General features: G+C 39.9%; 1 protein-coding gene across 3 annotated transcripts in view; it reads left to right on the forward strand.

Annotated features, from left to right (window-relative positions):
• The window catches only part of FAT3 (FAT atypical cadherin 3), a 357170-nt gene that overhangs the window by 215439 nt on the left and 114261 nt on the right, over positions 1–27470 (forward strand). For all 3 annotated transcript variants that reach the window (XM_054187680.1, XM_054187684.1, XM_054187685.1), the window contains exon 4: positions 2972–3033. In XM_054187680.1, the coding sequence (XP_054043655.1) occupies positions 2972–3033 (62 nt within the window). The remainder of the gene's footprint in view (positions 1–2971; positions 3034–27470) is intronic.

A 27470-nucleotide genomic window follows, 5' to 3' on the forward strand; every position in this document is an offset into this window, starting at 1 on the left:
AGATAATGCCTCTATACCGTAACAGAGTATGATGATTTAATACAGTTAGAGGAGAACTACAACTGGGATATATTCTCTTGTGCAAAGCCAAGTTTCTCTCAGTTGTCCCTGTATCTCTAAAATAAATATTACCATTATTATGTATTTACGGCGTGCAGTACTGAATACAGGAGGGAAGGACACAGCAAGGTTTTTGTAAGACCCATGGAACTAATTTCTTTGAGACTGGAGTGGTAAAGCAGTGGGTAGTCTGAGCTATAACTGGACTGTATTTCTTTTTTTCAGTTTTGTTGACTGGTCTTAAACTGAATTCCTTTAAATACAGTTCTATAATCTGAAAGGATCAGGTTCACATCCATACCAATATGTGTCCATAATTAAATAAATATTAACAAGTTATTTATGTTAATAAATATTAACAAGCAGTTGAGATCTGATTTTATGTATATTCATATTTTGAACAGTAGTGTTGTGTAGCATGATCCATGCGTGACCTCAAGAATGTGTGTGGAAGGGAGCAGCCAGGAGACTGCAGTGGGGCCACTCTGAGTGTCGGTTAGGAGAGTCCTTCAGAGAACAGGAACGGAAACCAGAGGCCCCGGGACTGCACATACAAATGACCAATTATTTCTATAGAGTATTGTTACAACCTAATGAAGCTACCCAGAACCGGCAGTCGTATGCAGAGCTGTCTTTAAAGCAAATAAAACTAGTTGTGCTAGCACCATACTTCAGGATCAGGTGTGCAGAACTGATGGTGATGGGCTGGTTACCTGCCCTTTCGTACCACCTGTTATGTCTTGGTGCTAAATCTATTAAGACCTGCTACATTTAAAATACAGGCAGTTCTGTTGTAGAGACTTGCCATATGTTCACAACACCTTTTAGAAGGAAATTCAGGTCTGAAGACACTTTGACCATCATTGCAGTCCAAAAGGCTCTACGCTGAAAAAGGAAAACAAAAAAACCCCAACCCTTTAGTGATAACAATAGTTTTCTAAGGAGAAGCAGTAGTAGTACTGGTGGTGGTGTTGGTAGTAGTAGTAGTAGTGGTTGGTTTAGTTTTACCAGTGAAAGACAAGCATTAGTCATTCTGACAGTTAGTGGTACTCAGTTTCAGATGTTAGCTCTTGGTCTTCAGAAGGAATCTGAATTCCTCTGCCTGAAGAAGATGATGAAGACAGAGACCTTCTATAATTTACAGCTAGACGTTTCTTGTTTAAGAAGAAGGTAGGTGGAGTTCATAGTGGCACATTAGCAAGTGAAAGATAGTATAAAAAATTATCATATTCCTTAGCGTGTTTATGTTGTGCGTGATAAATATCCATAGTGACCATGCATGTGGTGAACAGGGGTATTTCGAATTTGAAATTTTTTTACTTTATCAATTTATTGGGGCTGAACTTTCGTAATTATGAACTTCTTCCCTGTATGTTTGTGTTCTCTCTAGACATGGGAGGATCTTGTGTGAATGACACCAATTTGTCATCCATGCTGTCATGTCTGTTTAAACTCGTGCAGTGAGTAGATGTCTCCCATATGGTGTTACTGTTTTGAATTGCTCAATGCAGGCAATACCAGTTGTTTTGTTTTTTCAGCCTTTTGCCAGCACCAGGTTCTTCCTTGTGATTGTTGTGAGCCACTCTGGTTTCTGTGACCTCCCCTTGGGCAGCGCTTCTGTGGTCTAATAGGTCTTGTAATGAGTCTGAAATATTGGAAGGAGAGCGGACTTTCCTTTGTTCATTTCACCCCATTACTTCAAGTAATACTTTCCCCCATCTCACCAAAATAGACAGTGATTCCTCCAAGGGGAAGGCAACAGTGTCTGAGGAGCTGTGGCTGTAGAAGCCTTCTGGGACTAGAAGTGTTATGTAGGTGTAAGGTGTTGCTGATGGTTTTTTGAAGTATTTAGGGTCATCATGGGTTTGTGTTTAGATGTTTGGCTGGCCTGATTAAATAAACAATAGGTAATCCGGGGAATATTTATTTTCTTGTCTTCCTTGGCAATCTCAGGGACGAGGAATTCTTAGGAACACCTTTGTCCGCTAGCATTGTCTCCAAAAAGCAGCTTTATCTCTAGGAAAAGGTGGTCCCTTTGCACTTGCAGAATCTAGCACAAAGCGAGCACATGATGCATTTTCCTATCCAAAGAAATGTTTTGTGTGAATGAGGGAAAACTCAAATCTGCCCTTTAAATCTCTAGTGAGAACAAAATAAAATACTAAGCTATGTTCATAGAAGATATGCATTGCTTTTCTTGAGGGAACTTTGGAAGTGTTTCATTTTCTTTCCTTGGTATAAATCTCAGAAGAGGTTAATCATTTGTGAAAGTACATTGCTTTTAAAAAAAGATATCTTGATCATCCTCAAGTAAAAGGGTACTTTATTTTAAAGACTCAATTTGAGCATGGAACAAATTGATGAAATTGTATTACAAAACCTTTAGTGCATTAGAATGATTACATTTGGAAATCATTATGTATACAAGTAGTTATTACAGAAATAACCTTCTTTGTCAAGTATTCTTGGCGTGGAAGTAATCAGCATCCTATCCCATTAATTGTTTGAGAACTCTGAAATCTTTAATGAGGTTTTTTACAGAAGGATTTCAGTCAAATGCAAATGATTCATTGAAGCACTTAATCATAAGACAAATAGTGATTCTTTAGTAAGGTTTTTTTTTATTCACTGTAATAAATGTAGCATGCTAACTGTAGATACACAGATAACTGTTTTTCAGTTACTTTTCTCACAGCATTTTTTCTTTAAAGATTCATTGTTAGTCAGAAAGTCATAATGGCTGCACTGTGAAAGAAAATGCTTGACAGATGTCAAGAAATCTGTGTCTGATATAGCTTCAAATAGATTTTTTCCTTTTGAGTGTTTGAAAAATGAATTTATTTCTTCTGGTCGATAGAGACATGTATTTTTCAATGGGTATTGGCAATCAAATATCATCCTTTTTTCACAGGTCTGATTACAACAACGTCAAGAAAATTGGATCGGGAACAGCAAGCAGAGCATTTTTTGGAGGTAAGATTAAGTGGAAAATATATGTTAAAAGGTTAACGGATTTTTGTAGTTTAAAATCACTTCTTCCTGTTCCAGGAGAGTGGTATTCTCCCTTCTCTCGATGTATGTCGGACTCACACAGAGCTGGGAATTGCCTGATTATACAGAAGAAATAATGCATTTTGCAATTCACAAGCACAGGAAAAAATTGAACAAATATGGCCAAGACTTGTTTTCTACCTCTAATCTGCTTCAGTTAATTTTTTTTATTGTAGCCCTTAAATTTTATTTGTGACAGAAGTTTAGAACATCCAGAGCAATTTTAAAAAAAAATAAGAATAAAAATAAAAATAGGTGGAATCACCCCAACCCTGCCAAGATTCTCAGTCTCTCAGGTTAAACATGTTTAAAGCTTTGCATCTCAGTTCTAACATGCAAACTGTTCCTTTGGATGAAAGCAAACTTTGACCTTGCTCACATTGACTGCATCATCGGAATCAATGAATAATTCCTTAGCCTTCACTTATTTGGACTATCAACGGCAAGTTTCAAGTTAAAAATTGCCCTCTGAAGAATGTCGAAACCATTCCCTTGACCCTCGGATGAATGTTTCTCTTTATAAGTAGCTCACATATGTTGGATATGGAGTGATAGACTTGTAAACTACTGGTTTTACCACATGTGTTTTCTTTCACGTTGCTGTACACCATGCTGTGTTTTTTTTCCTTTGGGTAGAAGATCCTTGACTCTGTTCTCTTCTCTATTTGTGAAATAAGGAATTCTTGATTCATATTGGTACAAGTAAAAAAGAACCATCTTGTCTTACATAATTAATCATTCCTACTATGTTTTTTAGGAAATTCTTTTCAAATCCATAGGAGTTAAAAAACATCTGGACAAAATAGTTCCCAATGCAATCACTATCTGGCAGCAAAATTTAGTAAAATATACTTTTGCTTAATCCATGGTTATTTTTGTTTGTTAGAAATTCCAAATTATTTTGGTTAGTGAAGAACACAGGAGAGAAGGATTAATTTATTACTGTACAATTTGGCGTCTCTTTTCTTGATAATCCGCTGTAGATTGTCACACATTCCTGGCCATAAATAAATGGAGGGGAATAAAAGGATTTTCCCCTTTTTAGGATTTATTACGTTGGAAAGTTAGTAAAGGAATCATGTGTTCAAATAAACGCAAGCTTTCCAGTTTATACTGTCAGAGAAGATCGCAAGCTGAATGAAATTGGCATTGATTTTAAAATATAACTACTGATGAGAATCTTAGGTCTGTAAGTCTCTTTTGCATTTATCTCAGAGACCTCAGTGAAATATGCCAAATTCACATTTGCCAGAGGACTCCCATACAGATGGGGAAGTGTTACTATTAATAGCAAAAAGAAAAAATAATTGCTTACAGGAATTAGGCTTTATTCATCAATATGAGTTAATTTATTCCTTCCCCTGAATTTTATCTCGTTTGAAAAAATAACCATCTGCAAGATGTTGAGGACTGAAGGTGCACTAGAGGGAAGTTGGTGTCATATGGTGCCCCAAGGCCTGTGAATGGGGAGTGGAGGGCAGGCTACGGGGAAGAGAAGCACCAGAGCGAGGTGTCCTGGAGAAGTGGGGAGGGGACCACGCTGCTGTAAAACCCAGCTGGGAATGGTGTGCAAGCAAAGGGTATCGGGCTCTGGCAGGCACACGGCCCCAGGGGCCAAATCGGCCCTTTGAGCTGCTGATGAGCATTGACCATCGCCGCCTCTTGGGAGACGGGTTCCCAGGGACCGGAGCAAGTGAGCTGCTGGGGATCTCTGCGCCTTCTTGGGGCACGCTCAGAAAGCATTTTCTAAAATGCCTGGCTGTCTCTGTGTGTAATTAACCCCCTGGGGAGGCCTTAATTGCCAAGACAACCATGGTCTCCCAGTAGTACAGTATTTCCCTTCCGGCTTCATTTCATACCCTTCTACCAGTAGTCTGTCTGGTATAAGAGAGAGCAAACTTGGCTCCCTTTGAAAAGCTCTGATTAGTGCTTGACCTGGCAACCCCTGCTCGCCTTTGCCCAGTGCGCGTGTGAGGCACTGACAGACTGTTCCTACATACAAAATTAATTATTTTTAATAAGCCTGTCTTTTCCCTACCTGAATTTGACAGGGATGCTATACCCCTACCGGCCAGCACTTACTGAGCAAATTGCATTACTAACAGGATTTCCTCCTCTTCAACGAAAGTTGTTAGGAAAACGAGGTGAAATAAGATGGCAGATGTTAGTCATTACAATTGTGTGTAGTGCCAGCGCTCCTCTGCAGACCACCGCCCGTGATGGCTTAGGGTGGCTCTTCTGGAATCATCTGTCCCTGTCCGTATTGGAGGAAACATGAATTACCAGCAAGGACTGGGTATGTATTTTTAAGGCTGCCATGGTTAGGAAAGGGGAATCTAAGTGACACCCCTTGTAACTACACAAGAAGCCTTTGGCAAAGTACTGGGCCCAGGTCACCTATGCATCTCTTCTTCCTTCCTCCTTTAATTTTCTTCTTTGGACGTATGGACCTGTGTCCACGTGACTTTTTGAATGGTACCCAAGGCTGCTGTCACAGGACTTGGCACTTACCAAAGAGTACGTGCCAAAGTGAGTGTAGAAACATGGCTAGATCCTTCGTTAAAAGGTGCATCAGAAAGTCAGAAATGGACTCCCCTTTATAATAATTGAGATTTTTTGTTTGGTTTGGGGCGGTTGGTTTTTTGTTTGGGGTATTCTGGGATTTTTGTTTGGGGTATTCCTTAATTTTTTTGACACATTTGTAATGTCTTGCAAAGCTGCAGGTTTTATTCAGGGCTTGTTATCAGGTAGATTTTTTTCTGCTTAGGTTTAAATTGGATGTCACTAGATTTTATACAGGATGGTCTCTTGCTTTAGTGGATTCTTACTAATGGAATGGTTCTTCCTGAAATGGGAGGAAGATGACCACTTGAATATATTACTTTCTCACATGAAGCAAACCAAAAGCAATTGTTTTACTTCACAGACTTTCTCAAAGAGTCTGCAGTTGGGATGAAGTATTTAAATATCCATCTGAAACAAGAAAGGTCATTCTGAGAGTTACCTGCTTGCTTTACAAGTAAATGAAAATGGCGATGTACTCCCCAGTGAGGTGCAATCGCAGGTTTCAGGTGATCTGTCTTTATTTTCCTTCAATAATTGGACACATCAGCACTATGATTATAGGTTTCCTCCTTTCTTTCTTTTACTTCTCTTTTCTTCTGGCTATGTGTTGTCTTCTAATAATTTCTATGTTAACACTTAACTCTGTCTTCTCTTGTATTATGCTAAATTGCTAGAAAGAAGAAGCTAGAAGTGGAGAATGTTAGTGGAGTGTGAGCTGTGGAAAAACAAGGAAAATAGTCTGGCTGCTTTTCTGCCTGCTTTTTTTTTTTTTTTTTTTTCATAGATGCCTCCTAATGCTGGTCTGACAGCTTTACAAACTAGTCATTTTGCTATGTGATTGTATGCAAACAGCTGCTGGAGTGATGGAGGTCCGATAATAAGCGTAAAAATTAAACAATTTCATGCAGGGTCTGCATCATTGTGTTATGTCAGCTGATTCTGAGACGTCTAGAATACCAATAATTCCTGGTCTGCTTTCCAGTGTTCGTGTGCAGCTTGATGGGAGAGGGTTGTTGAATCCAGGCTACAGCTCGTTGACTTGTGCGTTCAGCCTGGAAAGTGGGTCTCAGCGCGCGCTGAGAGGTTTCTGAAAACACCCTGCGAGGTTTCTGAACGCGCTGTCGCAGATGCCGGGTTACCTGTGCCTCCGACATGGAAAGCCTCTGCAAAACGCACCCCCTGCTGGGGAGTTCAGCTGGCTGGGAATTGCTGGGGCAAGACCTGTATTTAGCAAAAGGATGAGCTAAAAGTGTTACAGGCTTCAGCGTGCAGTTCTAGCAACAGTCTTAGAAACTTTATGATTGGAGGGATAAATTACCTGTAGCAAGAGATGACCTCTTCATCTTTAAAAGCTGGTGCTTTTAAAGTGCTGGGGCTATTTAGTCTCTCCTTGATGAGCGCATATGGTGCAGGCTCTTAAGCCATTTAGCCAGTTTTGAAAATTCTGTCCATAGTATCGCTCTGTTCCTCCAAACTATGTTTAAATTTACCACTGTAGATTCATTCAGAAATTACCTTTTAACATTTGCCATGGTGGAACACTTGGCTATTCAAAGCCTTTCCAAAGAATAAAAATAGTTGCCAATAATAAGCATGGTCAGAACTTTAAACGTCTTCAAGAGTGACAAAGCAACTGAAGACAATAGGTTTGAAAACACTGTTACAACAACCTCAGCCTTTCGAGGTCCGAGTCGTGTACCGTAATTAATGAGGAGGAGAAGCAGGAGCAGAGTCTTGGCTTAGTGCAGCTAATTTTTAGCCAATGTAGTGCTATCAGAATAGGAACAGTGCCTCTGAAGTGCCTTGCTTTTGTTGCAAATCGGTATATGCAAGCCTCATCAATCTTCCTGCTGTGAAGCTTGAGCGTAGCTCTGAGAAGGATGTCAGTAACAGTGCAAGGGGCTGTAATGAAGATAAATTGGTAAATCTGATGTGAGTGTCAAAATACATGGGCTGAATGAAGCATATTGGTTTCTATTTACTGTAAGTACACTAACAGGGTACAATAAACTGTGTTACATGGTATGTATTTATGTGCAGTAATTAGAGGGAGGCATAATAATCTGCTGTAATTGTAGCCTTCTAAAAAGAATTCAAATTTCCACTCGTTTAATGGGAAGTTGTAATTAGGAGGGGCATTTTGATGGAGGGACTGTCGTTTTTTCAACTTGGAATTTGGTCTGGAATATCAGGGGGGAAATTGCTGCTGAAAACTTTATGGCCGCAGTTTGTAGGGGAGAGGGGTTTTAAAATCTGGAAAAGTAGCATCTTAAAATAGCACCGCCTCTCAGTTCTTCCCACAAACACCACGCTGGCGGTTCAGCATTGGACCGGCACTGTGTTCTCTGCCATCCTCCTCTTTTCCTCTGGCATCTCCCACGCGAGAACTTAATAGATTTAACCTCTTTTTGCTTTTCAGCCTGTTCAATTAGGCTGTAGCCTTTGCTAGTGGTGATGCCTGAAGTCACTGGTCCTTTGTGGGAAACTGCAGCATTTTCTGAAGAATGTAGGCAGCCGTGTGGCAATATGCTCGTGCGTATTTTTTACAGGAGAAGTACAAAAAGCTGAAGTTCATTGGGTTTATGTAGCTGAATAGTACTCTACAGAACACTGATTGCTTAAATCCTGGATTATGAATCTGTGTAAGCATTTGTTTCATGGATCTTTAGCATTGCCCAAATTTGGCAGGGAAAGCTGCATTTTTTCTTGGTGACGTGCTGGTGATGGGGTAGAAATGAGGCGGTGTGTCTGATTGAACATTTTGTCTGAGGTTTAAATGGCTCCAAAGGCACATGCCTTTCCCTTTTTAACATTGAAGTCTATCAGATGGTGCAGGGGAAAACAGGTAAACAGCCTCTTATTTCCATTTTAAGCTTAAAAATTGTTACTGATTGTGCTTGCTGGAAATGAGAGAACTATTTTTTAGTATTTCAAGGACACCTGAAAGGATTTTTAGCAGAACAATAGGTACGTAGAGGCAACTTTCTAAAAAGACAGTGAAAATATATCATGATCTCAGCTTCAAATGGCAGCACGTTGAACTTGAACGTCAACTTAAAAGTTGGAAGGAAAAAGCAAAGGAAAAAAGGAAAGAAAGGGAAAAAAGAAAAAAAAAAGAAGATAAAAGAAACGGTTCTAAAAAAAAAAAAAGAGCATGTTCCTCTCATACTCCCTCTTCATGGGTTTATCAGCACAGGGTGAAGCTGCCTGCGGGACAGGTTGGTGTGGTGGTGGATCCAGCAGAGACCCCAGTTCCCGGCGTGGAAGGCACATGCTGAGCTTGCTCATCCCACGCTGCAGATTTCCATCCTGCACCCTGTGTTCTTTGGGAGTTGTTATTCTGCACCAGCTTTCTAGAGAAGCATGAGCTGCACTTGCCCCTCCTTCCCTTCCCGAATATTTTTTTTTTTCCATCAAGTTGTTATTTTCAGAAGTAGCCAACAACTTTCCAAAGGCAGGACATGACCGGAGGTTAAAACTCTTACGGAGACAGATTTGCATTTGACATTGCACACTGCTTCTCGAGTGTACTCAGGCAGAAAGTCTTACGCAGCAAAATATGGGAAAAGTCCTGGTGTGATTCATCTGTCTGCAGTGATAAGTGGTCTCCTCGATTAGACTATTGTCTCTAACTAATGTGATCCGATAAGATGAAGAATTATCAAGTGCATCACTGAAAATATTACTACTTCAGTTGTTAACTGTGGCCTCTGTACAAGAGATATGAACAGGAATTTTAAATAGCAAAATAATTAAGGCATAGTGTTTTTACAGATTATTCTCTTTTCTTTAATTATTGCAAATTTCAATAGCTCCCAGATGTCCCTTTATTTTAGATAGCGACTTGAGAAGTAACACAGACGACAAAGCCTAAGCATTGGGAAAACTGCGTTTAATAACATTTTTCTTCATGCATGTGGAATTTTAATTTTGTTTTCTTATTAAATAAGAAAAAAACTCTTCATAAAATGATAATAATAGGGCAAAATAAGTTTGGGGGCAGGGTGGGGGAAGACTTGTGTATTTCAATTCCTTAATATTCCATGTTAAATTCAGGTAGGCAATAGGAAATGTACACACGACTCTGATGACATAATATAGACCAAAGGCAAGGGGCAAGAATGGGTCCACATATACCAAATAGTAGCAGTGACCCTCAGCTCATGTCAGTTATTCCGTAAAATACCAATATCCTTGAGAGACTGAATGTGCAAAGAATGTCTGTGACATTTCCACAAAATTTGTAGACTTTAAGTCAACCCTGGGGATGCTTTGTTTGCTTTTTGCTTGTGCTTATGGTCGACTTCAGTCTTTATCTTTTTAGGTACTATTCGTATAATCCTTTTAACTCTCTCAAGATTAGATTTTTTTCTCTTAAAAATGTTTTGCACATGCTAACACCAGGATGATGTCAAGGATAAACACACTACTGACAGCTCAATTAGTGCGTCATCTATATCCAAGTATCGGATTCTGGCCTGTCTTGGAGAGCGCTTAAGCCATCCAGCTAATCTGATACTGTGTGGAAGTTACATGGCAGGATCTTAGTCGAGCATTAAAAATCTCACACTTGCTTGGTTAATCCATTCTATTGATTCAGGGTACCAATAGTAATGAAGAAAAGCAGTCCTCTTTTCTGTTTTATGACCTTCCTAAATCAAAAATCTTTGTAACTCAATATGCAAAACTTTGGGGTTTTGTTGTGAATGTTTGACAACTATAGAAATGAATCAAATTGTTTATAGACCTTTTATAGATGTATTGTAAGCTTGTGTTAATTTATTTGGGTATTAAAATAAAAAAAAGCACATCTCATTTGTTATTTAGTCACTCCTTAGCTCATGGAAGAGATTTGATTTTCCCAGTTCATCGGTATATATATGATGACAGATTCACCATCTACAGTGGAATACTGCCCCAAGTATATTTTCCACAAAATCATGTTTCACCGGACAGTGAGTCTGCTAGAAATGGGCAGGGAACAATTGATATTACAATCCAGGTTTAACAACCTATTAGTCCTTTAGATGAAAAGTTGACGCAGTGTAAAGGTACAGATGATTTTGCAAGTACTAAGTCATGGTCGTATTTTGAAGAGCGTGGCAAGATCAGAGTTGTCCAGGGCTGGCTCTTTGGTTCACACACTGCTGCTGTCCATGCAGTTGTTGTGTCTCGTGAGAAAAATCACATTTCTGATTGCCTAGGGCTTTACCTTAGTTAAGGAATGATTTGCATGTATCTGGAGTTTGCAGAGGGGAGGGAGCTTGTTTTACAGATTTCATGAATCACTGACCTGAACTGTTGGGTCATGAAATGAAGAAATTAAAATCCGCAAAGCACAGCACTGTCAGCTTTTTTGTCCAGGGCATCAAATACCTCTTTTAGGATTTTCCTTGTGGACCCTCAGCAATCTAGCAGCAGGTCTTGGCTTTAAGCACCTCATCGCATGCAAGCACAGAAGGAGATAGGCAGCGTAAAGGCTTCGCGTGCTGTCTTATCAAGCATTCTCCACCTCCTTTAAAGGCATACCAGAGAAGGTGGAACTGTGCCAGGAAGCAAATCCAGCCTACGGGCTGCCACCCTGCAAAGTCCTGAGCACCTCCTGGGAGCCTAGAGATGTATCAGCGTTTCCTTGACTCTCTGGACCTAATTAAAATCTCCCTGAAGTTAGCATCATGCAGTTGTGAAGTCAAGTAGTGCAAGAAAGTGACCTTTTGGTTAACTAGCATTATGTTAAGACATATGTGATGTCACTGCGGAGAGGGGAAAGTCTTATTTATTATCCTGGGGGCTAGTTGAGTTCCTTTGCTTACCCTCAGTGGTGTCCTTAGTCCGGCTTCAGTAGCATTGATTTTCTTGAAGTTATCCCTGATAATACCCAGGACAAGAGAATCAGACATCAGCGCCCAGGGCTACGTTTCCCCAGATATGTCTGGAAATGGGTGAGTGAACACATTAGAGAAAAGCAATTTAAAATATACCCAACACCTGTTTCTTCTGCTCTGTTTGCAGAACTACGAGGTGGCAGAGTATTAGATCAATGCAAATGGGATGGAAAAGTATTATTAAAACACCAAACATTATTGTGTGGTTTGAAAATTAGGTCTGCACCCATGTGTTAAATGCTGTTGAAACAGAGAGGGATATATTAATGGCCTTCCTTTTCGTTTTATCAATCTTTCTTCATCTAAGCTTGTGTAGGCAAATTCTGTGGTTAATCTATACCAAGGTTTTCTTTTCTGTCAGGATTTAGGAGTTTGGTCTAATGTTGCTTTGTCGCTGAGGGATTAGCTCACAGATTAGCTCAGGGTTAACAGGTTTTTTCTTCATTGTACATTTCTTAAGATCTGTAACTCTTTTTTTGTGGGCTGGAGCCCACCTACCAGGCCCAAATTGGTCGGATATACCCTTTCAGGGTGTCTCTTTTGCCAGGCTCCGTGCTTGGTGAGACAAAGAGTCATTGTGAAGGGCACGCCGCTTTGCTAAATCTTCACATTTGTTTTATGAATGTACCAATGTTTTAATCTTCTGCAGAAGCAGCAGGAAATCTTTCATATGATTTGAATCTCTTTTAGATGTACAGAGCCTTTGTGTTATCTGAAGCATGTCTGCTTTAGTGCTATATCATGTTTTCTGTAGCATTTGCAATACCCATCAGCTGCCAGACTGTTAATTTATGTCTGTAAGTGTGTGAGCACACACACGTGCGTGCACACGCACATTTTGTGAAGGTCTCCGTTTCCTGCCTTCCTGGACGAGACTGAGCTGAGCATTGCATTTAAGGCAGGGGGGCGTCTTCTTCCTCAGTTAGGAATACATCGCATCTGTAACAAAAACCTTTCTGGGCACAGGAAATCCTAGTATGTCTTTTAATTAATCCATCATTTAGAAACATGCCCTTAAACAAGTTTTTCATCCATTTCTCCTTTCTCCTGGGGTGATCTGTACTCATCTGTTTGGAATTCATGCTTGTTATCTTTAAAAATGTTAATTCTGGTATATTTTCACAGCGACTTCACTTGCTGCCACCATTTGTACACACCAAATCCAACCACCTTGCAATAAGTCATATAGGGATGCCAGCACTAATTCTCCAATTCCTTTGACTTGAGTGGACTCTGGGTTGGTTTGAGACATAGTCTTTGATCACAGGCTGTCGCAATGTCCATGGAGTCTGACTGGAGATGGCCTCTCTTGGAGGATACCCGCAGCTTAAGCAGTCCCTCCCCCAGATCATCTTCAGTTGTGAGCCCTTCGATTTACAGGCAGCCGCTCCACAGAGAAAAACTGGGACAACTCTTTCCTTTTGCAAGTTCTGTTAGATTTTCCTGTCTTTCCTAACAGCTATCTTTTCTCCATCATGGAGATCCTTATTCTTGAGCTCTACTCCCTTGAGTCATACTGTCAGTCTGGAGTCACATCTGGAGTCACACCATCACTGGGTTTTGTCAGTGCTTTTTCCTCCAGTTGGTTTTTTTTTTTTTTCTTTTGGTGGTAGTGGTGGTGGTTTTTTTGGTCTGCACCTCGTTAGCACTCTTATTATCCAGGGTCTCATAATGTCCAGTATTGGTGATGTACTGGAATTCCCCAGAACTGCCGCCACCAGTCCCTGCACTTGATGAGAACCTCTTCCTAGCATACTTTGGATACACAACGTTTTCTTTGAGTTTCATCGCATCCCTTACGGTCGTGTCACCATAGCCTGTAATGTCTTTCATTATTATGTATTTTCCCTCCTTATCTCTTTTTTCATATTCCCAGATTGCCACCCTGTCCCTCCGCCACATAATCCTTCAACATTCAGCTTGAGCAAAAAAGATGTACTGGAAAGGGTAGAAAAACGTCATGCAAAACATGGTAGTCTGAAAAAAATTGTGGGGTTTTTTTTTGTTTTAAAAATATTTTTTATGGCAAAAGTGCGTAATTGTCTGAAATGTGCTGAAGTAAGATTGGAGTATTCAGCATAATTTGTAACATGACACAATTTAAAGTATTTACTAGACACCTGGAGATAAGAGAACCTCTAATCGGATTGGGAATCAGTTTAATAAGCATATTTGACACCTTTTTTCTCCCTAAATATATTGTCATGGAACATAAGAATCCTAATGCTTTTCTTATCTGACTTCAGCTAGATAATAATCAGAGACCAAACAATTCTTTCGCTTTTTATGAAGATATGATTTAAACAGAAAAGTACAAAGGCCCTGAAGCATCAAGTGCTGTGAAATCTGCCCTCAAAAGCGGTAATTTTCTTTTCCCAGCCTAACAAATTTCAGTTGTCAGGAAACAGATTAATCTCCTCATTCTGAAATGTAATATTGCTGTTTGCTAATCTCTCATGATACAGAGACGTTGAAAATGTTATCACAGCAGTTCTAGAGTACATTTTATGTTTTGGCAAAAAGTAATACTTTCTTTGGCAAGAATATTCCAAATATTCAAACGGAGGATTAACATGAATAATTGAGAGCAAAAATGTCAGAATCAAAATAATGCTTTTTTTTTTTTTTCTCACATTCCCTGGGAGAGTAAAAATACAAATATTACTAATAGCAATCTGTCAATTTATGGCTTAGACTTTTCTGAGGACCAGTATGTTGTCTTTAATCAAGATACCAACAAATAGCTTAATACTTTCTGCCATAGCCTCAAATATATTTGTTTTTCCCTGTAGATCTTGTTTCTTTCCATTATCCTTCCAGATAAATTTTAAGGTATTGTATGAATAAAAATGTGTTCTTAAACTTCAAGGCGAAACAGCTATTTTCAAGACTTAATTGAAAAAAAACACGGAGAATTTAAACACATAGGTTTGTATTGCCACATTTTTTTTTCTTTAAAAAAAACATGACCACAGTTTAAAAAACACCCAAAAATTTTCTAGAAAGTCATGAGTTTTAAACTACGTATTTTACCTAAGCAGAGATGATGCTTTATTATGTGCTAACATCAAAGTGTGCCAAAACGGCATGGCCTCTGTTGACCGAGAGAGATGCAGAAGTCAATGAGATAAGTGCATTAGCTTGGTCTCAAAAGACAACCATAATGTATAGCAGAAGGAATAAAAATATTAACTGACACTCCTCACCAAAACCTTGTCGTTCAAATGGACCTGCACAAACTCTCTCTGTGTAGCTTTGGCCATATGTTTGTGGGATTAAATTGAATACTAAAGCCCATTTTTGTCTTTTTTTTTTCATTGGCATTTGCCAAGTATATCTACAGCTACATATCTTCCACTATTTTTGTTGCAAACCACTAGATACCGCCTAAACGCAGTCTTGGCTGCAGCACCTCAGCCAGGGAACAGCATTTTTGAAAGTAAAATAATATTTGCTTTAAATGTCTTCTCTTGAAGCATTTAATTCTCATAATATCCGACTCTCAGTGTGAAAGTATCAATTGAAAGCCGTGGCTTTTTTAATGAAAAGAAGTCTGAACCATACGGAAGATTTTGCTTTTCTGCAGCACTGGGAGGGTGCCTGGTGATGGATCACACCGGTGATGGGACGCCCAACTTTCAGCGCGCTGCTGAGCTCCCGGAACAAATCCTTGCTGCTGCCGCATGGTGCTCAGCATGAGGCAGTCATTTATCCTGCTTCTTGACAGAGCAAATTACCCTACTCGGAGCTGCGGGCTGCATTTTCAGTGCCTTGTATAGTTCTTGCAGGGCTAATTTGGTGTCTCTTCCCTCTCCTCCACTCTGCGGCATGGACCAAGAACGACCTCAGGACTTCCTAAATTGAGAACTGCCCCTGATTTCTCTGGGTGTGCATTACGCTCCACTAGCCCTTGGATGCCTAAACAGTAGTAGCTGAATAAATTATACGTTCGTGCTCTATTTTCTAAAGGTTATGGGGTGCACATTCACCAGACTTACATAGCAAAACAGGAATTGCATCTTAAACTTCACTTGATTGACAAACTGCCTTTGCCTCACTGAGCCTGTAAATAAGATTTAGATATTTTGTCAGATCAGTAATCCGTGGATTAGACCCGCTCTTAATCCTCCATTTCTAAAACTGGATGCACTTTTGGAGAACAAACATATTTATATGTTGTATGCGATTTCTCAAAGGAAGCAGTGGCAGCATCTGTACATGGTGTCGGCCAGGGCTCCACATCGTGAGCGAGCATCTGCGGTCCTCACCCCAGCGTCTAACCATCGGGATTAGCGATCTCCCTGTGCCAAGGGATCACGCCTCCTGTACTGATCCTGACAGGATGCACTTGTACTGCTCAAGGGCTCCCATAAATCAGGAGCTTTCTCACAGCTATTTCCAAAGAGGTACCCGACCCCTTTAACACCCCCTAAAACAATCTCAAAAGCTGAGCAGCTCCTAAAACTTTCCTTTTTCAATCTCTTCTGCCACAAGCCAAAACTACTCATTAGAGGGACTCCTTCTGCTTCCCCCCTTTCTCTCCCTTCACCTAGTGAGGGCTAATTGGAGGCCCATAAAATGAATCCAGGAAAATTCTCCTTCTTCTCTCATATATCAGTCCTGCACTACCAAATTGGACATATTGTCTCATGCAGTGTTTTATTGTCCCCCAGATCATATTATCAGCGGGGCAATCTCACAAAGGTTAATAGCATTACTAGGTTGTCTTTCGATCTGACATTCTTGCTCATCACTCTAAATCCAGTCGTTTCACCAGTGGCGTTAGACATCTCTACTGAAGTTAATTGGATGCTGCTTGCCGCTGACTTCAAACCCAACTCTATAAATCGTAACTACTTGTAGCTGATTGTCCCTGCTCTTAACTTTCATTTCACAACTGGGAAAAGTATGTGCGGGTTGATATACCTGGCTTTTCAACCGCACTCTTTGACATTTGCAATCCAATTATCGGTCACCTTGGCCGTTCGTTCAGTCCAACTGTCCTCCCGTTGGTATGCCGTGTGTCAACACCTACTCCATATACTGCCCTAATGGGAAAATAAACAGTAAATTATGAGCCTATATAAATCCATTAAAGAGTTACTCTGGCTCTATAAACTATGGAAGTGAAACTGAAGTGCTTTATGCAGTTGCTGGTGTCCCAAGTTGGAATTGCTGCTCTGTATTTTCAGAAGGTCCCAGCTTGCTGAAGTCAGGCAAGATAAGTATCTATTGAGGGCCGTGGTGTCCATGCAGTAAGAACATGAACCTTAAGGGCTGTACATGGTGAGATTTTGTTACTACATTCTTGAATAAATGGTTGTCATCAGTAGAAAGCAGTAAGTTTATATTAATCATTTTTGATTAAATATTTCCTTTCCCCAGATGGAAGGTGCATTTCCTAGGCTCTACTTACATTTCACTGACCCTTCGCACAGCAGTGAATGCCATCCTGTGGCTGCAAAAACCAAATGCATGTTAAAGACTAATTCTGCAGAAGAATGAAAGTGCTAAGAATATTCTAAAAGTTGCAGTCTTTTAAAATTCCTCCTGCACTGCAGGAGTAGAATGTCATCTTCTTATTATTCAGGCGCATAAAGATCCCTTTCCAGGACTCCAGGCACTGTGTAATTAATTAATTATAATAGTATTAATTGATTAATTAATATTAATAACCTGAACATTTGTAATGTGTTCTGAGGGTTACTGAAGGAAATTAACTTTTCAGGGCCAGGATTTTTTTGGATTTTTTTTTTTTTTTTTGCAACACATTTGGAATGTTAAAACTTTGGGGCAGCGTTTCCTGTTGCATCGTTACCCCCAAATGACCTTGTTCCTATACTCACACCTACTTATTTGTGTCAGCACTGTGGTCTTGACACATTCTGAAAATTATTCATATACATCGCTGTTCGCAGGATCACTGGCTGTATGTGTAACAGATTGAACCAATAGGAAAAAAAAATCATGTTAAAGAAAAGAATTGGTTATGAAATTGTTGTTTCTTTAAAGCAAACAGAAAACCCCTACATTTGCCCGGGTATTAAGGTAAGAATCTTCCCAGTCAGTTATACGGCATAGAATGGTGGTGGTGCTGCGGCGGTGCGCATCTTCTCTACCCTTTAGTCAAAGGCTTTCAGCTTTCAGGTACTTGTTATGCAGCTGGAGCCCAGGGCTGGCCAAAAGCTGAATGAGAAATAAAAACTACCTACATGAGGTTGTTGAGCTCTAGGTGCAACCCTGTTCTCACCAAAGCCAATAGAAAAATTCCCATTGATTTCCAAGTCAGATTTCACAGCTGGCCAGGTTCTTCTCCGCCAAGAATATCCCTGTAATTCTTAGGCTGCTCAGGCAAGATGAGCTCGGTTCGGCAGTTGTCAATTCAGCTCAGTTCAGCAGGGAAACACTTGTCTTTAGACTTTCCCTGAGTACCTGCCGTCCATGGTGTGGTTGGGGATGCTGAGGCTATTCAGGTGTTGGTGGAGGTTTGTAGAGGTTCATCAAGGCTGAAGAGGGGACTAAACTGACTACATGAAAAATGAGGTTACGGTGAACTGGTCCGTAAACACACGCTTAGCTGTGTCAGTCTTGTCTGCTGAAAAAAAACAAGGTTTTTACTATGTCTGATGAAACACAGAGTCCTCACGCACCCATCAGGGAAGGGGCTGATGGCTCTCATCCTTTATCACCTTAACAGTTATCTGAATTTTGATTCCACATCTTTTGTGCTGGACATAATACCCCAGCCCATTTTCCAGGCTGAGTTTTCAAAGCTGGAAACTGAATTTGGAAAAAGTAAAAAAGTAGTCCAAGACTCTGAGTTTTTCTTCAAAATCAGAATCTGCATTTTTTCCCTGTGTATAATCCCATGCCGATTCTCAAACAGCTTGTAAAATTGACCCCATGTCAATGTAAACTGGATAGTAGATATTTATAGGACACGTAGAATTGAAGACAAGTGGAGATTGAGATAATAAGGCTTGTCTGTGTTGCCTATTAGATGAAACTGTGATTAAATACGGCCCAGTTAATGCTTATTATCTGTCTAAAATTAATTTGTCACAGAAAGTTGTGAAGTCGGCATCAAGAAGTCAAGTAGAATTTTTTATTGCTAAAATCAAAGCAATTATTGATGCGATTTACTTTAACCTGGTCTGACAAAAACAGGATGATACTGTCATTAAAAAAAACCTGCCTTGGGAAGAGCCCCAACAACCAACCTCCTTATTCATGCTTATCTCCTTTACCTTATTTCACTTATTTTTCAAACTGATTTTCTGAGCATTTTTATACTACTTTATATGATATTTTAGGATGTAGTCCTGATCTCACTACAAAGACTACTTTATTCAAACATGCATGAGTAATTGCTATCATATTGTCCTCTAAGTCGATTAAAATTTTACTTTGCACCTCATTGCTAACCTAAGAAACTTCTATCAAATAACTTGAATGTCACAAAAAAAATTACATCTTCATTTTTTCTTTTAGATTAATGAAAACAGTCACAGCAATCTTCCTGAGTGACTGTTCACTAAAGCCAGATGAATTTCTGAGGCCTAAAATTTACATTTTTGCTTTTTGCAAATTTAAAATACCTTTACAGGATCAAAAATTGGGAACAACCTGTACCCCTTAAAGGTCTGATTTTACATACTTTCTACCTAGCTAAGAGATCAATTTTTTATTAATCAGATTTTTAACTGGTAAGCTTTATTTTGAACATAAAACTGTAGCAGGTTCATTTTTTTCCCTGAAAAAACTAAATTGCATTTAAATGGGAGAGGCTACTCATCAGGCTATCAGCTATAAAACTGTCATTGAAACGTTTTACATGTATGTGTGGATGGAGAGCATTCATTATTTCTTGCATATTGTGGAAAAATAGTGTAAGATGGAAATTGGATATTTTCAATAATTGCTGATGGGACACAAAGTCTTTTGCCTTAAGATCACTGCTTCTGACTTTGTCTATTTTGGTACTGATCAAAGGCTTATTGCGAAATAATTCTATAGTAGGGATTTTTTTTAGGGAGGAGTGTGGAGAGTAAGTTACTATCTGTAGGAATAGTGCGGAATTCATCACCAAAATTGTAGTTGCAGAATGCATTTTCCTTCAGTGGCCAAAAGATCTTAAGGAATTTCCCCCACTCTGGCTTGGGGGTCTGGCGTGCCTCTCCTTGTTTCGCTCTCTCACCGCCATCACGTGGTAACCGTCTGCCTTTTGGGGGATTTTGTTTCCTTTCAGCAATTCATTTTAGACCGTGGTTATTTCAGTAGCTCTCTTTGTAGCACAGATGCACAAACAGTTTATTGATGGGTGAAGGTGGCTGCAAACTGATGACGGGGGAAGAACAAATGGCTGGAGGAGGAGCTGGAGATGGGGCCGGATGCATCTTAATCTGCCTTTCTGCCAGAGACAAGGTGGTGTCATCCTCCGTTAGCACAAGTGCTGCTTGTTAGACCAATTAAAAAAAAAAAAAAGAAAGAGAGAGAGAAAGTGTTATCTTTCTTTTGAAAACACTTGGTTCCACTTCATATAGTGGCGTCGAATTTGGATGCAGTGTGCCTATAAAGTAAATAACTTTAAGGAATTGCAGTGTCTATCTTTCATCTCCTTGGTGGCCAAATAAATGTGTTACCTCCTAAGTAATAACAATGTTGTTTCAAGACTGACCATCACAGAACCTCGCCTAAGGGTGTTTCATCCAACGTTGGCTGGCGGGGTGACAAAAATTGTGCAGAAGTGAGTTTTAATATTATGGTTTAGGAGGGAAGACGATACTTCCTTTGAAGACTGGAAGTTTTAGTTGAAGTTATGGCTGTGTCATAACAGAATCTGCATGCCACAGTATTTCTAAGGGCATGCCGAGCCACCGCCTTCACACTGTGTCTTTTCTTAGGGTAGGTTCAAGAGCACGTAGCACGTCAGCGTGAGGCAGTGCTGCCGACTTACTGCAAAAGAGACAGAGGGCTGTTGCCACACACAGGAAATCACCTGAATTTGACAGTTTCTGCTCAAAGAGTTCCTGTACCTTAATTTCCCATCAGTTTGAATATCTGGGGACGTATACTTACAAACTGATACAGCTGCACACCCAAGCAAGGATGTAAAGTACATATCGTTTTGCTGCTTGATTAATTAACTCCACAGTGACTAGTACTATAGCTTGATTAAATTTTGGCAATATATCAGCATATATTTTTGAGCTTAGCTTTTCTGCTGGTAGTTATAACACGAAATAAGTTATTGATATGAGAAAAATATCTTGGAAGCATGGATAAAATGCTGTGGGTTTATTAATAGTCAGAATGTTTTTCTCACATAATTACACATATTGACTGGTCTGGTATGAAAAAGGAAACATTGGGGATGTGTAAAAATCTCCATAATATTGAGGAAACATTGAACAAGGTGTTTGGTTCCTGCTTAAGGTGAAGATCACAATCAAATGACTTTTGAGGATAGAAAATGTAGGGTAATTGAGTATTTGAGAAAAGGGCAGTGCGGTCAGCTTAGAAGTTGACGCGCACCTCTTTTGAAGCACAAAAACTGAGAGCTACTGTATTTCACGAGTGCTGAGATAAGATTTTTGGAGAAGAGCATTATCTGTAGAGGTAGATCTGGTAGAGGGGAACTTAACAATATTTGATCACACGTGTTTCTTATCACAAGAAAAGCGGTATTCACAAATTGCTGAAGTAGATATTCAGGTATGAATGGACTTAGAGTTGACATAGAGATTACTACTAACATTAAGCTGCATAAATATCTTAATTTGCAAGCTTTGTGTTATTTAAAGCTGCTTGAAGTGAAATATTCTCAGATTTGACGACTACTCATTTTCTGTCCACAAAACTCTCTGATTGTAATCTTCACTATCAGCAGGAGCTTAACACTTTCTTCAAAGTTTACTGTGAAGATCAATACACAACTTTTATCTTCTTTCTCATTTGGAGGCTGTGAGGGTAGTTATACTTCTGTTTAGTAATAGGTTGTTCCAAAAGAGGTTCCATATGCCTATAAACATTATTTTTAAGCAATCTCATCTCAGTCTTTATCTCGTTTGTAAGGTGTCAGTCTGAAGGTGGGTAAATGTCCTTGGGTCCAGATACTATCAGAGGACTATTTGGAGTGTATGCTTCTGCTTTGCAAATTTTTCTTCATTATATGCTGGGGTAGCCAGATGCATTATTGTAGCCTCATGAACAAAGAAAAGAACAACTTGATGTACTCAACAGACCTTTGCAGTTGTTATTTGGAGACTGAGGTCGATGTTCCTACTGTGATCCTCTCCAATTTTACAATTTTTTTTTCCAATTTTTTTTTTCCAAATTTTCCAAGTTACAAACATTTCAAACTGTTCAATGCGGGATATAACACATGCAGTTTCAAGCACCACTTCTGATGATGGTGTCATCGCCAAGAAGGTCAGGAAAAGCCCTAGCGGAGCAATGCTTTTTCTTACCAGATGATTTCTGCTGAATCAGAAGTGATTGCACGCTGCTGTTAGGCAGTAGAGGTGAAGATTTTCTGTATTTAACTCCACCAATGGAAACAGGAGGCACATTTGGACTTCTAGAAAGTGATCGGCTTAGAGTCACTTCTGGGCAAAGTTTTATCTAGAGTTTGTCAAAAGCAAGATTATATGAGCTTGACATTCCCAAGCACTATAGTTTTCTTTTTCCTTAGTGAAAAGAAGGGGAAGATATTTTCTGAGATTGCCTAAAGGAGTTTCTTTTAACACAGAACAGGCTGCTCTGTTGTCCTGAGAATTTAATGGAGTAATGGTTGGTTCTGCGCTTCTCTTAGCATGTATTGATTGAAGAACACTATAAATACAGCCTGATGCACAAAGGTTGCCAAGATCTCCAAACTGTAATGAACTTTAAAAGCAATGCCCATGGAAAATTACTATTTTTCTTTTAGACAGTTACTGTCAAGAGCTGTGCAGGTCCTTCCTTGTATTGCTACTGAACCTAAAATACAAATCATAAGTTTCTTTTCAGAGTTTATGACTCTTGTTTACTGTTTTAATTTTCGAAAAGCTCATAGAACAAAGCATGACACAGAATAAATGTAGTAGTTGTAGCAGTAGCAGTCGTAGTAGTAGTCGTCGTCATCGTAGTAGTCGTAGTAGTATTTCTGGACCTTTAAATCACGCATTCTGATATTTCATTCTGCCATTTGATTACTGTCTACTGGTCTCAGTACTCTGCGCCTGATGAAAGTTAAGATTTGAACCCTCTAAGACTTTCTTCAGTACGATTTTCTAATATTTAGGTTTGCAGTTACTGCAGGGAGCATTTAACTTCAAATGAAAAAACCTTCCTTCCTTCCTTCCTGTCTTTTGGCAATCCAGCGTTGAAATTACCTGATGTCATCGTTAATTCTCAAATGGTATAACAGACCATTATGCATCATTTTCTAGCTTGAATGTGGCTGGAAGCCATTGACTTTCCTAATCAGCCACCTAGAGTGTTTGTGTCAGTAATAATCTGTATTTAAAATATACTCTAAATTATTTATTTCTCATAGCTGGCCAGAGTGAATGTATTACTTTTTCTATGATTGAAAACAAGAGTTCCCAGATTAGCACATTGTAAAGGAAATAAGGAAAGATGGATCATATTGATATGATTGGCACTCTTTCCTACAAGAATTGTTAAAGTAATTTGTCTTTTGGGACAGCACTACATTCTATTAGGATAAGTGAAATAAGCAGCTGCCCACTCCTTTTCCACAGTTGCCAAATAAAGGATTAGAACAAGAAGGCATCTAGTTCCCTACAGCTAACTCAGTATTTGTGTTGAACTAAAAAAACCCAACTTCTATACCTTTTTTTTCACTCCTGTTCTGTATATCTTTGAGCTATGCTGCCTTCACTTTGTAGCAATAATCTGACATGTAGTTCAGTAATATCACGCATTCCAGAAAAATATTTCCTTGTAAGAATTTAGCCGCGAATTTAGTCTCTCTCTGAAGTAGGCAGAGATAGTAATTCAGTGTATTTGACTTTAAAGTTCCATTCATCCCTCAACAAGCTCTCCTTTATAATCTTTTATTTCTCTTACTTGGGCTGAATTCCAGAGACTCTTACAATAGGTATTGCAGCTCGTTTGCGCATTGGCACAAGAAACAAACCCATTAGTCACTAACAGCGGGGGTATGCCTCAGCTCTCAGGCTCCCTTTGATCATTTTCCTGTCTCCAGTAACTCAACCAGATTCTCTTTTCTAAAGTTTTCTGAAGCAAAATTGGCATTTCTAGTTGGGGGAAGGGAGAGACTTTTACCTGAAAGCCTCATTATGCGCACTCCTCAGATGAGACGCGGGCATCTCAGCTCGTTCTTTTTGCATTAAGCAGTTATCACACGGATGAAAATAAACAAGCAAATATGTCATCTTCAGCATTTTTCAATGCTAATGACAGTAATGTGGCAGTCCCTCTTAACTTAAAAATTGGGTAGGCTGAGTACTTCATCCTGCCACGGAATGGTGTGGAAGAAGGTTCTCATTCTTCTCAAGGCTTGATAACCCACATTAAACACCTGCTGATTGTCTTGTTATACTTGTTGAAGTAAGATCCCTGCTAGCTACTCTCTCCAGCTGAGTTAATAATTATCTTGGAAGTCATGAGCTTTTGCTAATGAGACTCAATATTGTACTTTTAATTCAGGAGGGTGGTCCTCACAGTTGCATTCATATTCTGAAAAAATTCAAGAGCTTAAACCTTCTTCAGTTAAGTGTCACAGTACAATTCATAGTGAGTATCTCAAGACAAAATTATTTTTGTCACGGGCATTGAGGTCTGCTAGACTGACACTGTGTTTTAGCCAATACTTTCTCAACAGACGTCTCCTCCGTGCCTTCTCCATGGTCATAAACAGAAGAAATTTTCATATCTAACATTCCAGCTGTTGTATGTTAACAGTTAGCATTCACCTTGGTTTTCAGTGAGAGGGTCCACTGCTAGGGAATTCTCTTTGTAGCACTTGAACGTAAACACGAACATGAAAGACTATCTCTCCTGAAGTCCTGAAGGAAAGGTAGTGTTAATATCTATAGACCAAAGCTACTGAAGTACATCCTGCAGAAGAAATGGAAGTTGCCTTACTTGGATTTTGGAAGTTCTGTTCTTATACTGAATTTGCTATACTCTGCAGAAGGAGATATTTTTGTGTGTTTTTCTCCAAAAATACATGTCTGATGTAACTAGAAGGAATTTTAGGAGGTCTTGTCCTGATCCGTCCATCTGAAAGAAGCATTGTAAGGGATGTGTGAATGTTGTTACTCTAGCAAAGAAATTTCTAGGCAACCAATACCTAGATGTGTATCGTCTGACATGGTTCAGTAAAGTCATAAACATTAAAGTCAGTGGGTAAATGCAGATTCCAGGCAGAAATTGCTCATTTTATGAAGAAAACTATAATGGAACTGTCTGTAGGTCCTGGGAAAACACAGCGATGCTTAGGATTTCACCATGAAAGTCATATATAAAATTCATGTTATTCTTGCTCTCTGATGCCGTTGGACCGCATTAAACATGTCATCACATTCCTTTTATGATATTCCACCCTCAGTGGATGGACCAGCCATTGTATGGTTGGTCAGAGAGTCAAAATACAGCTGCTTTCATGGCCGTATCCCAGCTTTGGGAGGTCGTATCCTCTGTTTAGGCTGTGTTGACACAGCATGAGCAGCAATATCTAACTATGGGATAGGGGATAGCAAGCCCATCTCAGGTTGCACATGGGCAAGAAGCAGCATGTCTGCACCCACTGATGTCTGGATACCAGACTCAGCACAAAGACTGGAGAAGGTGTTCAGCCTTTAGGAACACACGTGCTGACCATTCCTCATCTCCTCCGGGAAAGCTTAATCCTGGTCCTCACCTTTTCTTACTGTGAGATTCACCACTTGTTGGGTTTTTGATGCCACATCTTGACAAGCATATATTTACACTATCTTCTTGGTCATTCATCTATATCACCTTTCTTCTCTGTTGTTTTTGGTTTATTGTTTTGTTATGGGTTTTTTTTCCCACCATGTCGTGTGCAGGTTTCTAAACAGAAGGACCTCACTGGTCCTGAATTACATCTTCTCTCCTGGCAAGCCCTCCTGTGCCTTGCACATCTGCCTTTCACGTTTCCAGAGATACCAGCTGTGAATTAGCTTTTGCATCTTTGTCCTACAAGCGTCCCAACATCCCTCCCCTCCCCGGTTACTTTTCCCTGTAATTTCCAGCTGTTTAAGGATTTTGCTGACAACTGTGGTAATGTTTGAATCAAAATTGCGTTGGTTAGAGGGGCCCCTAAGGGCTGGTGTGATACAGTGTCCTGATGGAAATGGTATTTCCAGAGCGGTGTGCTGAACGACCTCCCGGGGTCACCCCACTGCCTTGTGTTTTGTGTCTCCACTGTGCCAGGTCGTCTGGGAACAATTTTGAACTGGCTACAATTTGGTATTTTGTATTAATGTGTTGTTGTGGTTGGTTTGTTTGTGTTTTATTTTGTTGTTGTTTTTTTTTTTCTGTAGGGGCAGAGGAAATTTCTGCAGTTCTTTTACCCTGTTTATAGCTGGAACCTGAAAAGCCAGGCTGGGGTCAGGCTGATGGAGCAGAAAAGAGGGGTCAGCCAGGGTGCGGATTTACACTTAGGGAAATAATCACATCGCTGGTGTGAGGGCGGCTTAATTAATTAATTTACATGCCTGCAAAGAGAGAGCTTTAACTCACACTTCAGCTCCCGCGTCTGGCACTCGGAGCTTTTCGAGCGGAGCTGGAGCCTGTCATTTTGAAAAGTTTTGAGTGTCACCCAGAGAAAAAGGCTTCACTGGTACATAACATTTTCCTCTCTGGGGACGTAAAGTTTTAGACAGGGTAGAATTGACTAACTTCAGGCCTTCTGTGTTAATTTCTGTTAATTAGCTGACATTTCGTGTTATAGCCATTACTATTTTCAATTAGCTGTCAGCAAATATTTTCAGCACAACTTTTCTGTTATGGAACGGATTTGCCACAAGTTTGGGCTTACAAAAACAAACAAATGCATGCACGTATTTACTGCCACACCACCGCGTCAGTCAGGACTCCGGCAGTAACCTGACAAACAGTGAGACGGTGTATTGGTAAGACAGGAGGACGGCTTCGCTTCTCGAGCAGTCTCTTGGTTTAAGTAGGTTTTGCATCATTGTTGCTTGACTGTTTATAGCACTGTGGTTTTCAGAGATTTTATTATTGTTTTTATTTGTAAACTTTTCCTCCACCCACGACCCTTTTTCTGTAGATCGCTGCTAGAAGCTTGGGGGAAGTGTCTTTTTTTTAAAAAAGTTGGGTCGTGTTCTGTTCAGAAAACAAGTGCATCCTGAATCTTGCTAGTATTTTCTATGCATTAAGAACATTACCCCTCAAAAATGCATTTTGTTGGTATTTTTGACCAGCATTTAAATAAATGTGTCTCTGTTTCTGCGCACTACAGCCTGTACTGCCTGGCATCATTGATTATTTCATCTGTGGAGTCAGCAGAAATCCTGAAAAGGGATTTTCTTTGTTAACCTGTGCTCTTGCCGAGAGCTTGGCTAGTTGCACTGGAGCAGAAGAGAAGTAGAGGGGATCAGCCTCTAAGTAGGGCAAAAGCTATTTGTTGCCGAAAGTCTGTAGTAGGAGAATTGGCAGAATCGGCTTTTTGTTTGCTGCAGAAGCTCTGAAGTTCTCCCAGAGCGGTGGAGTGGAGAGGCTGAGGTCCCCGGCGGCGGCGCTCTCACCGGGTGGAAAGGCAGATTCACAGCCATGTGTGCAGCCTTTCGGCGTTATAAATGCTATTTTGGAAAGTGTAGCGAGTGGGAACTGGATGGCTGAGTACACCGGTAATGAGCTGCGGGTCCTCGCCCCGCACCCCCTCGCCGGTGA

This window comes from Rissa tridactyla, chromosome 1, assembly GCF_028500815.1.
Source record: "Rissa tridactyla isolate bRisTri1 chromosome 1, bRisTri1.patW.cur.20221130, whole genome shotgun sequence".
In the NCBI taxonomy this organism is placed as follows: Eukaryota; Metazoa; Chordata; class Aves; order Charadriiformes; family Laridae; genus Rissa; species Rissa tridactyla.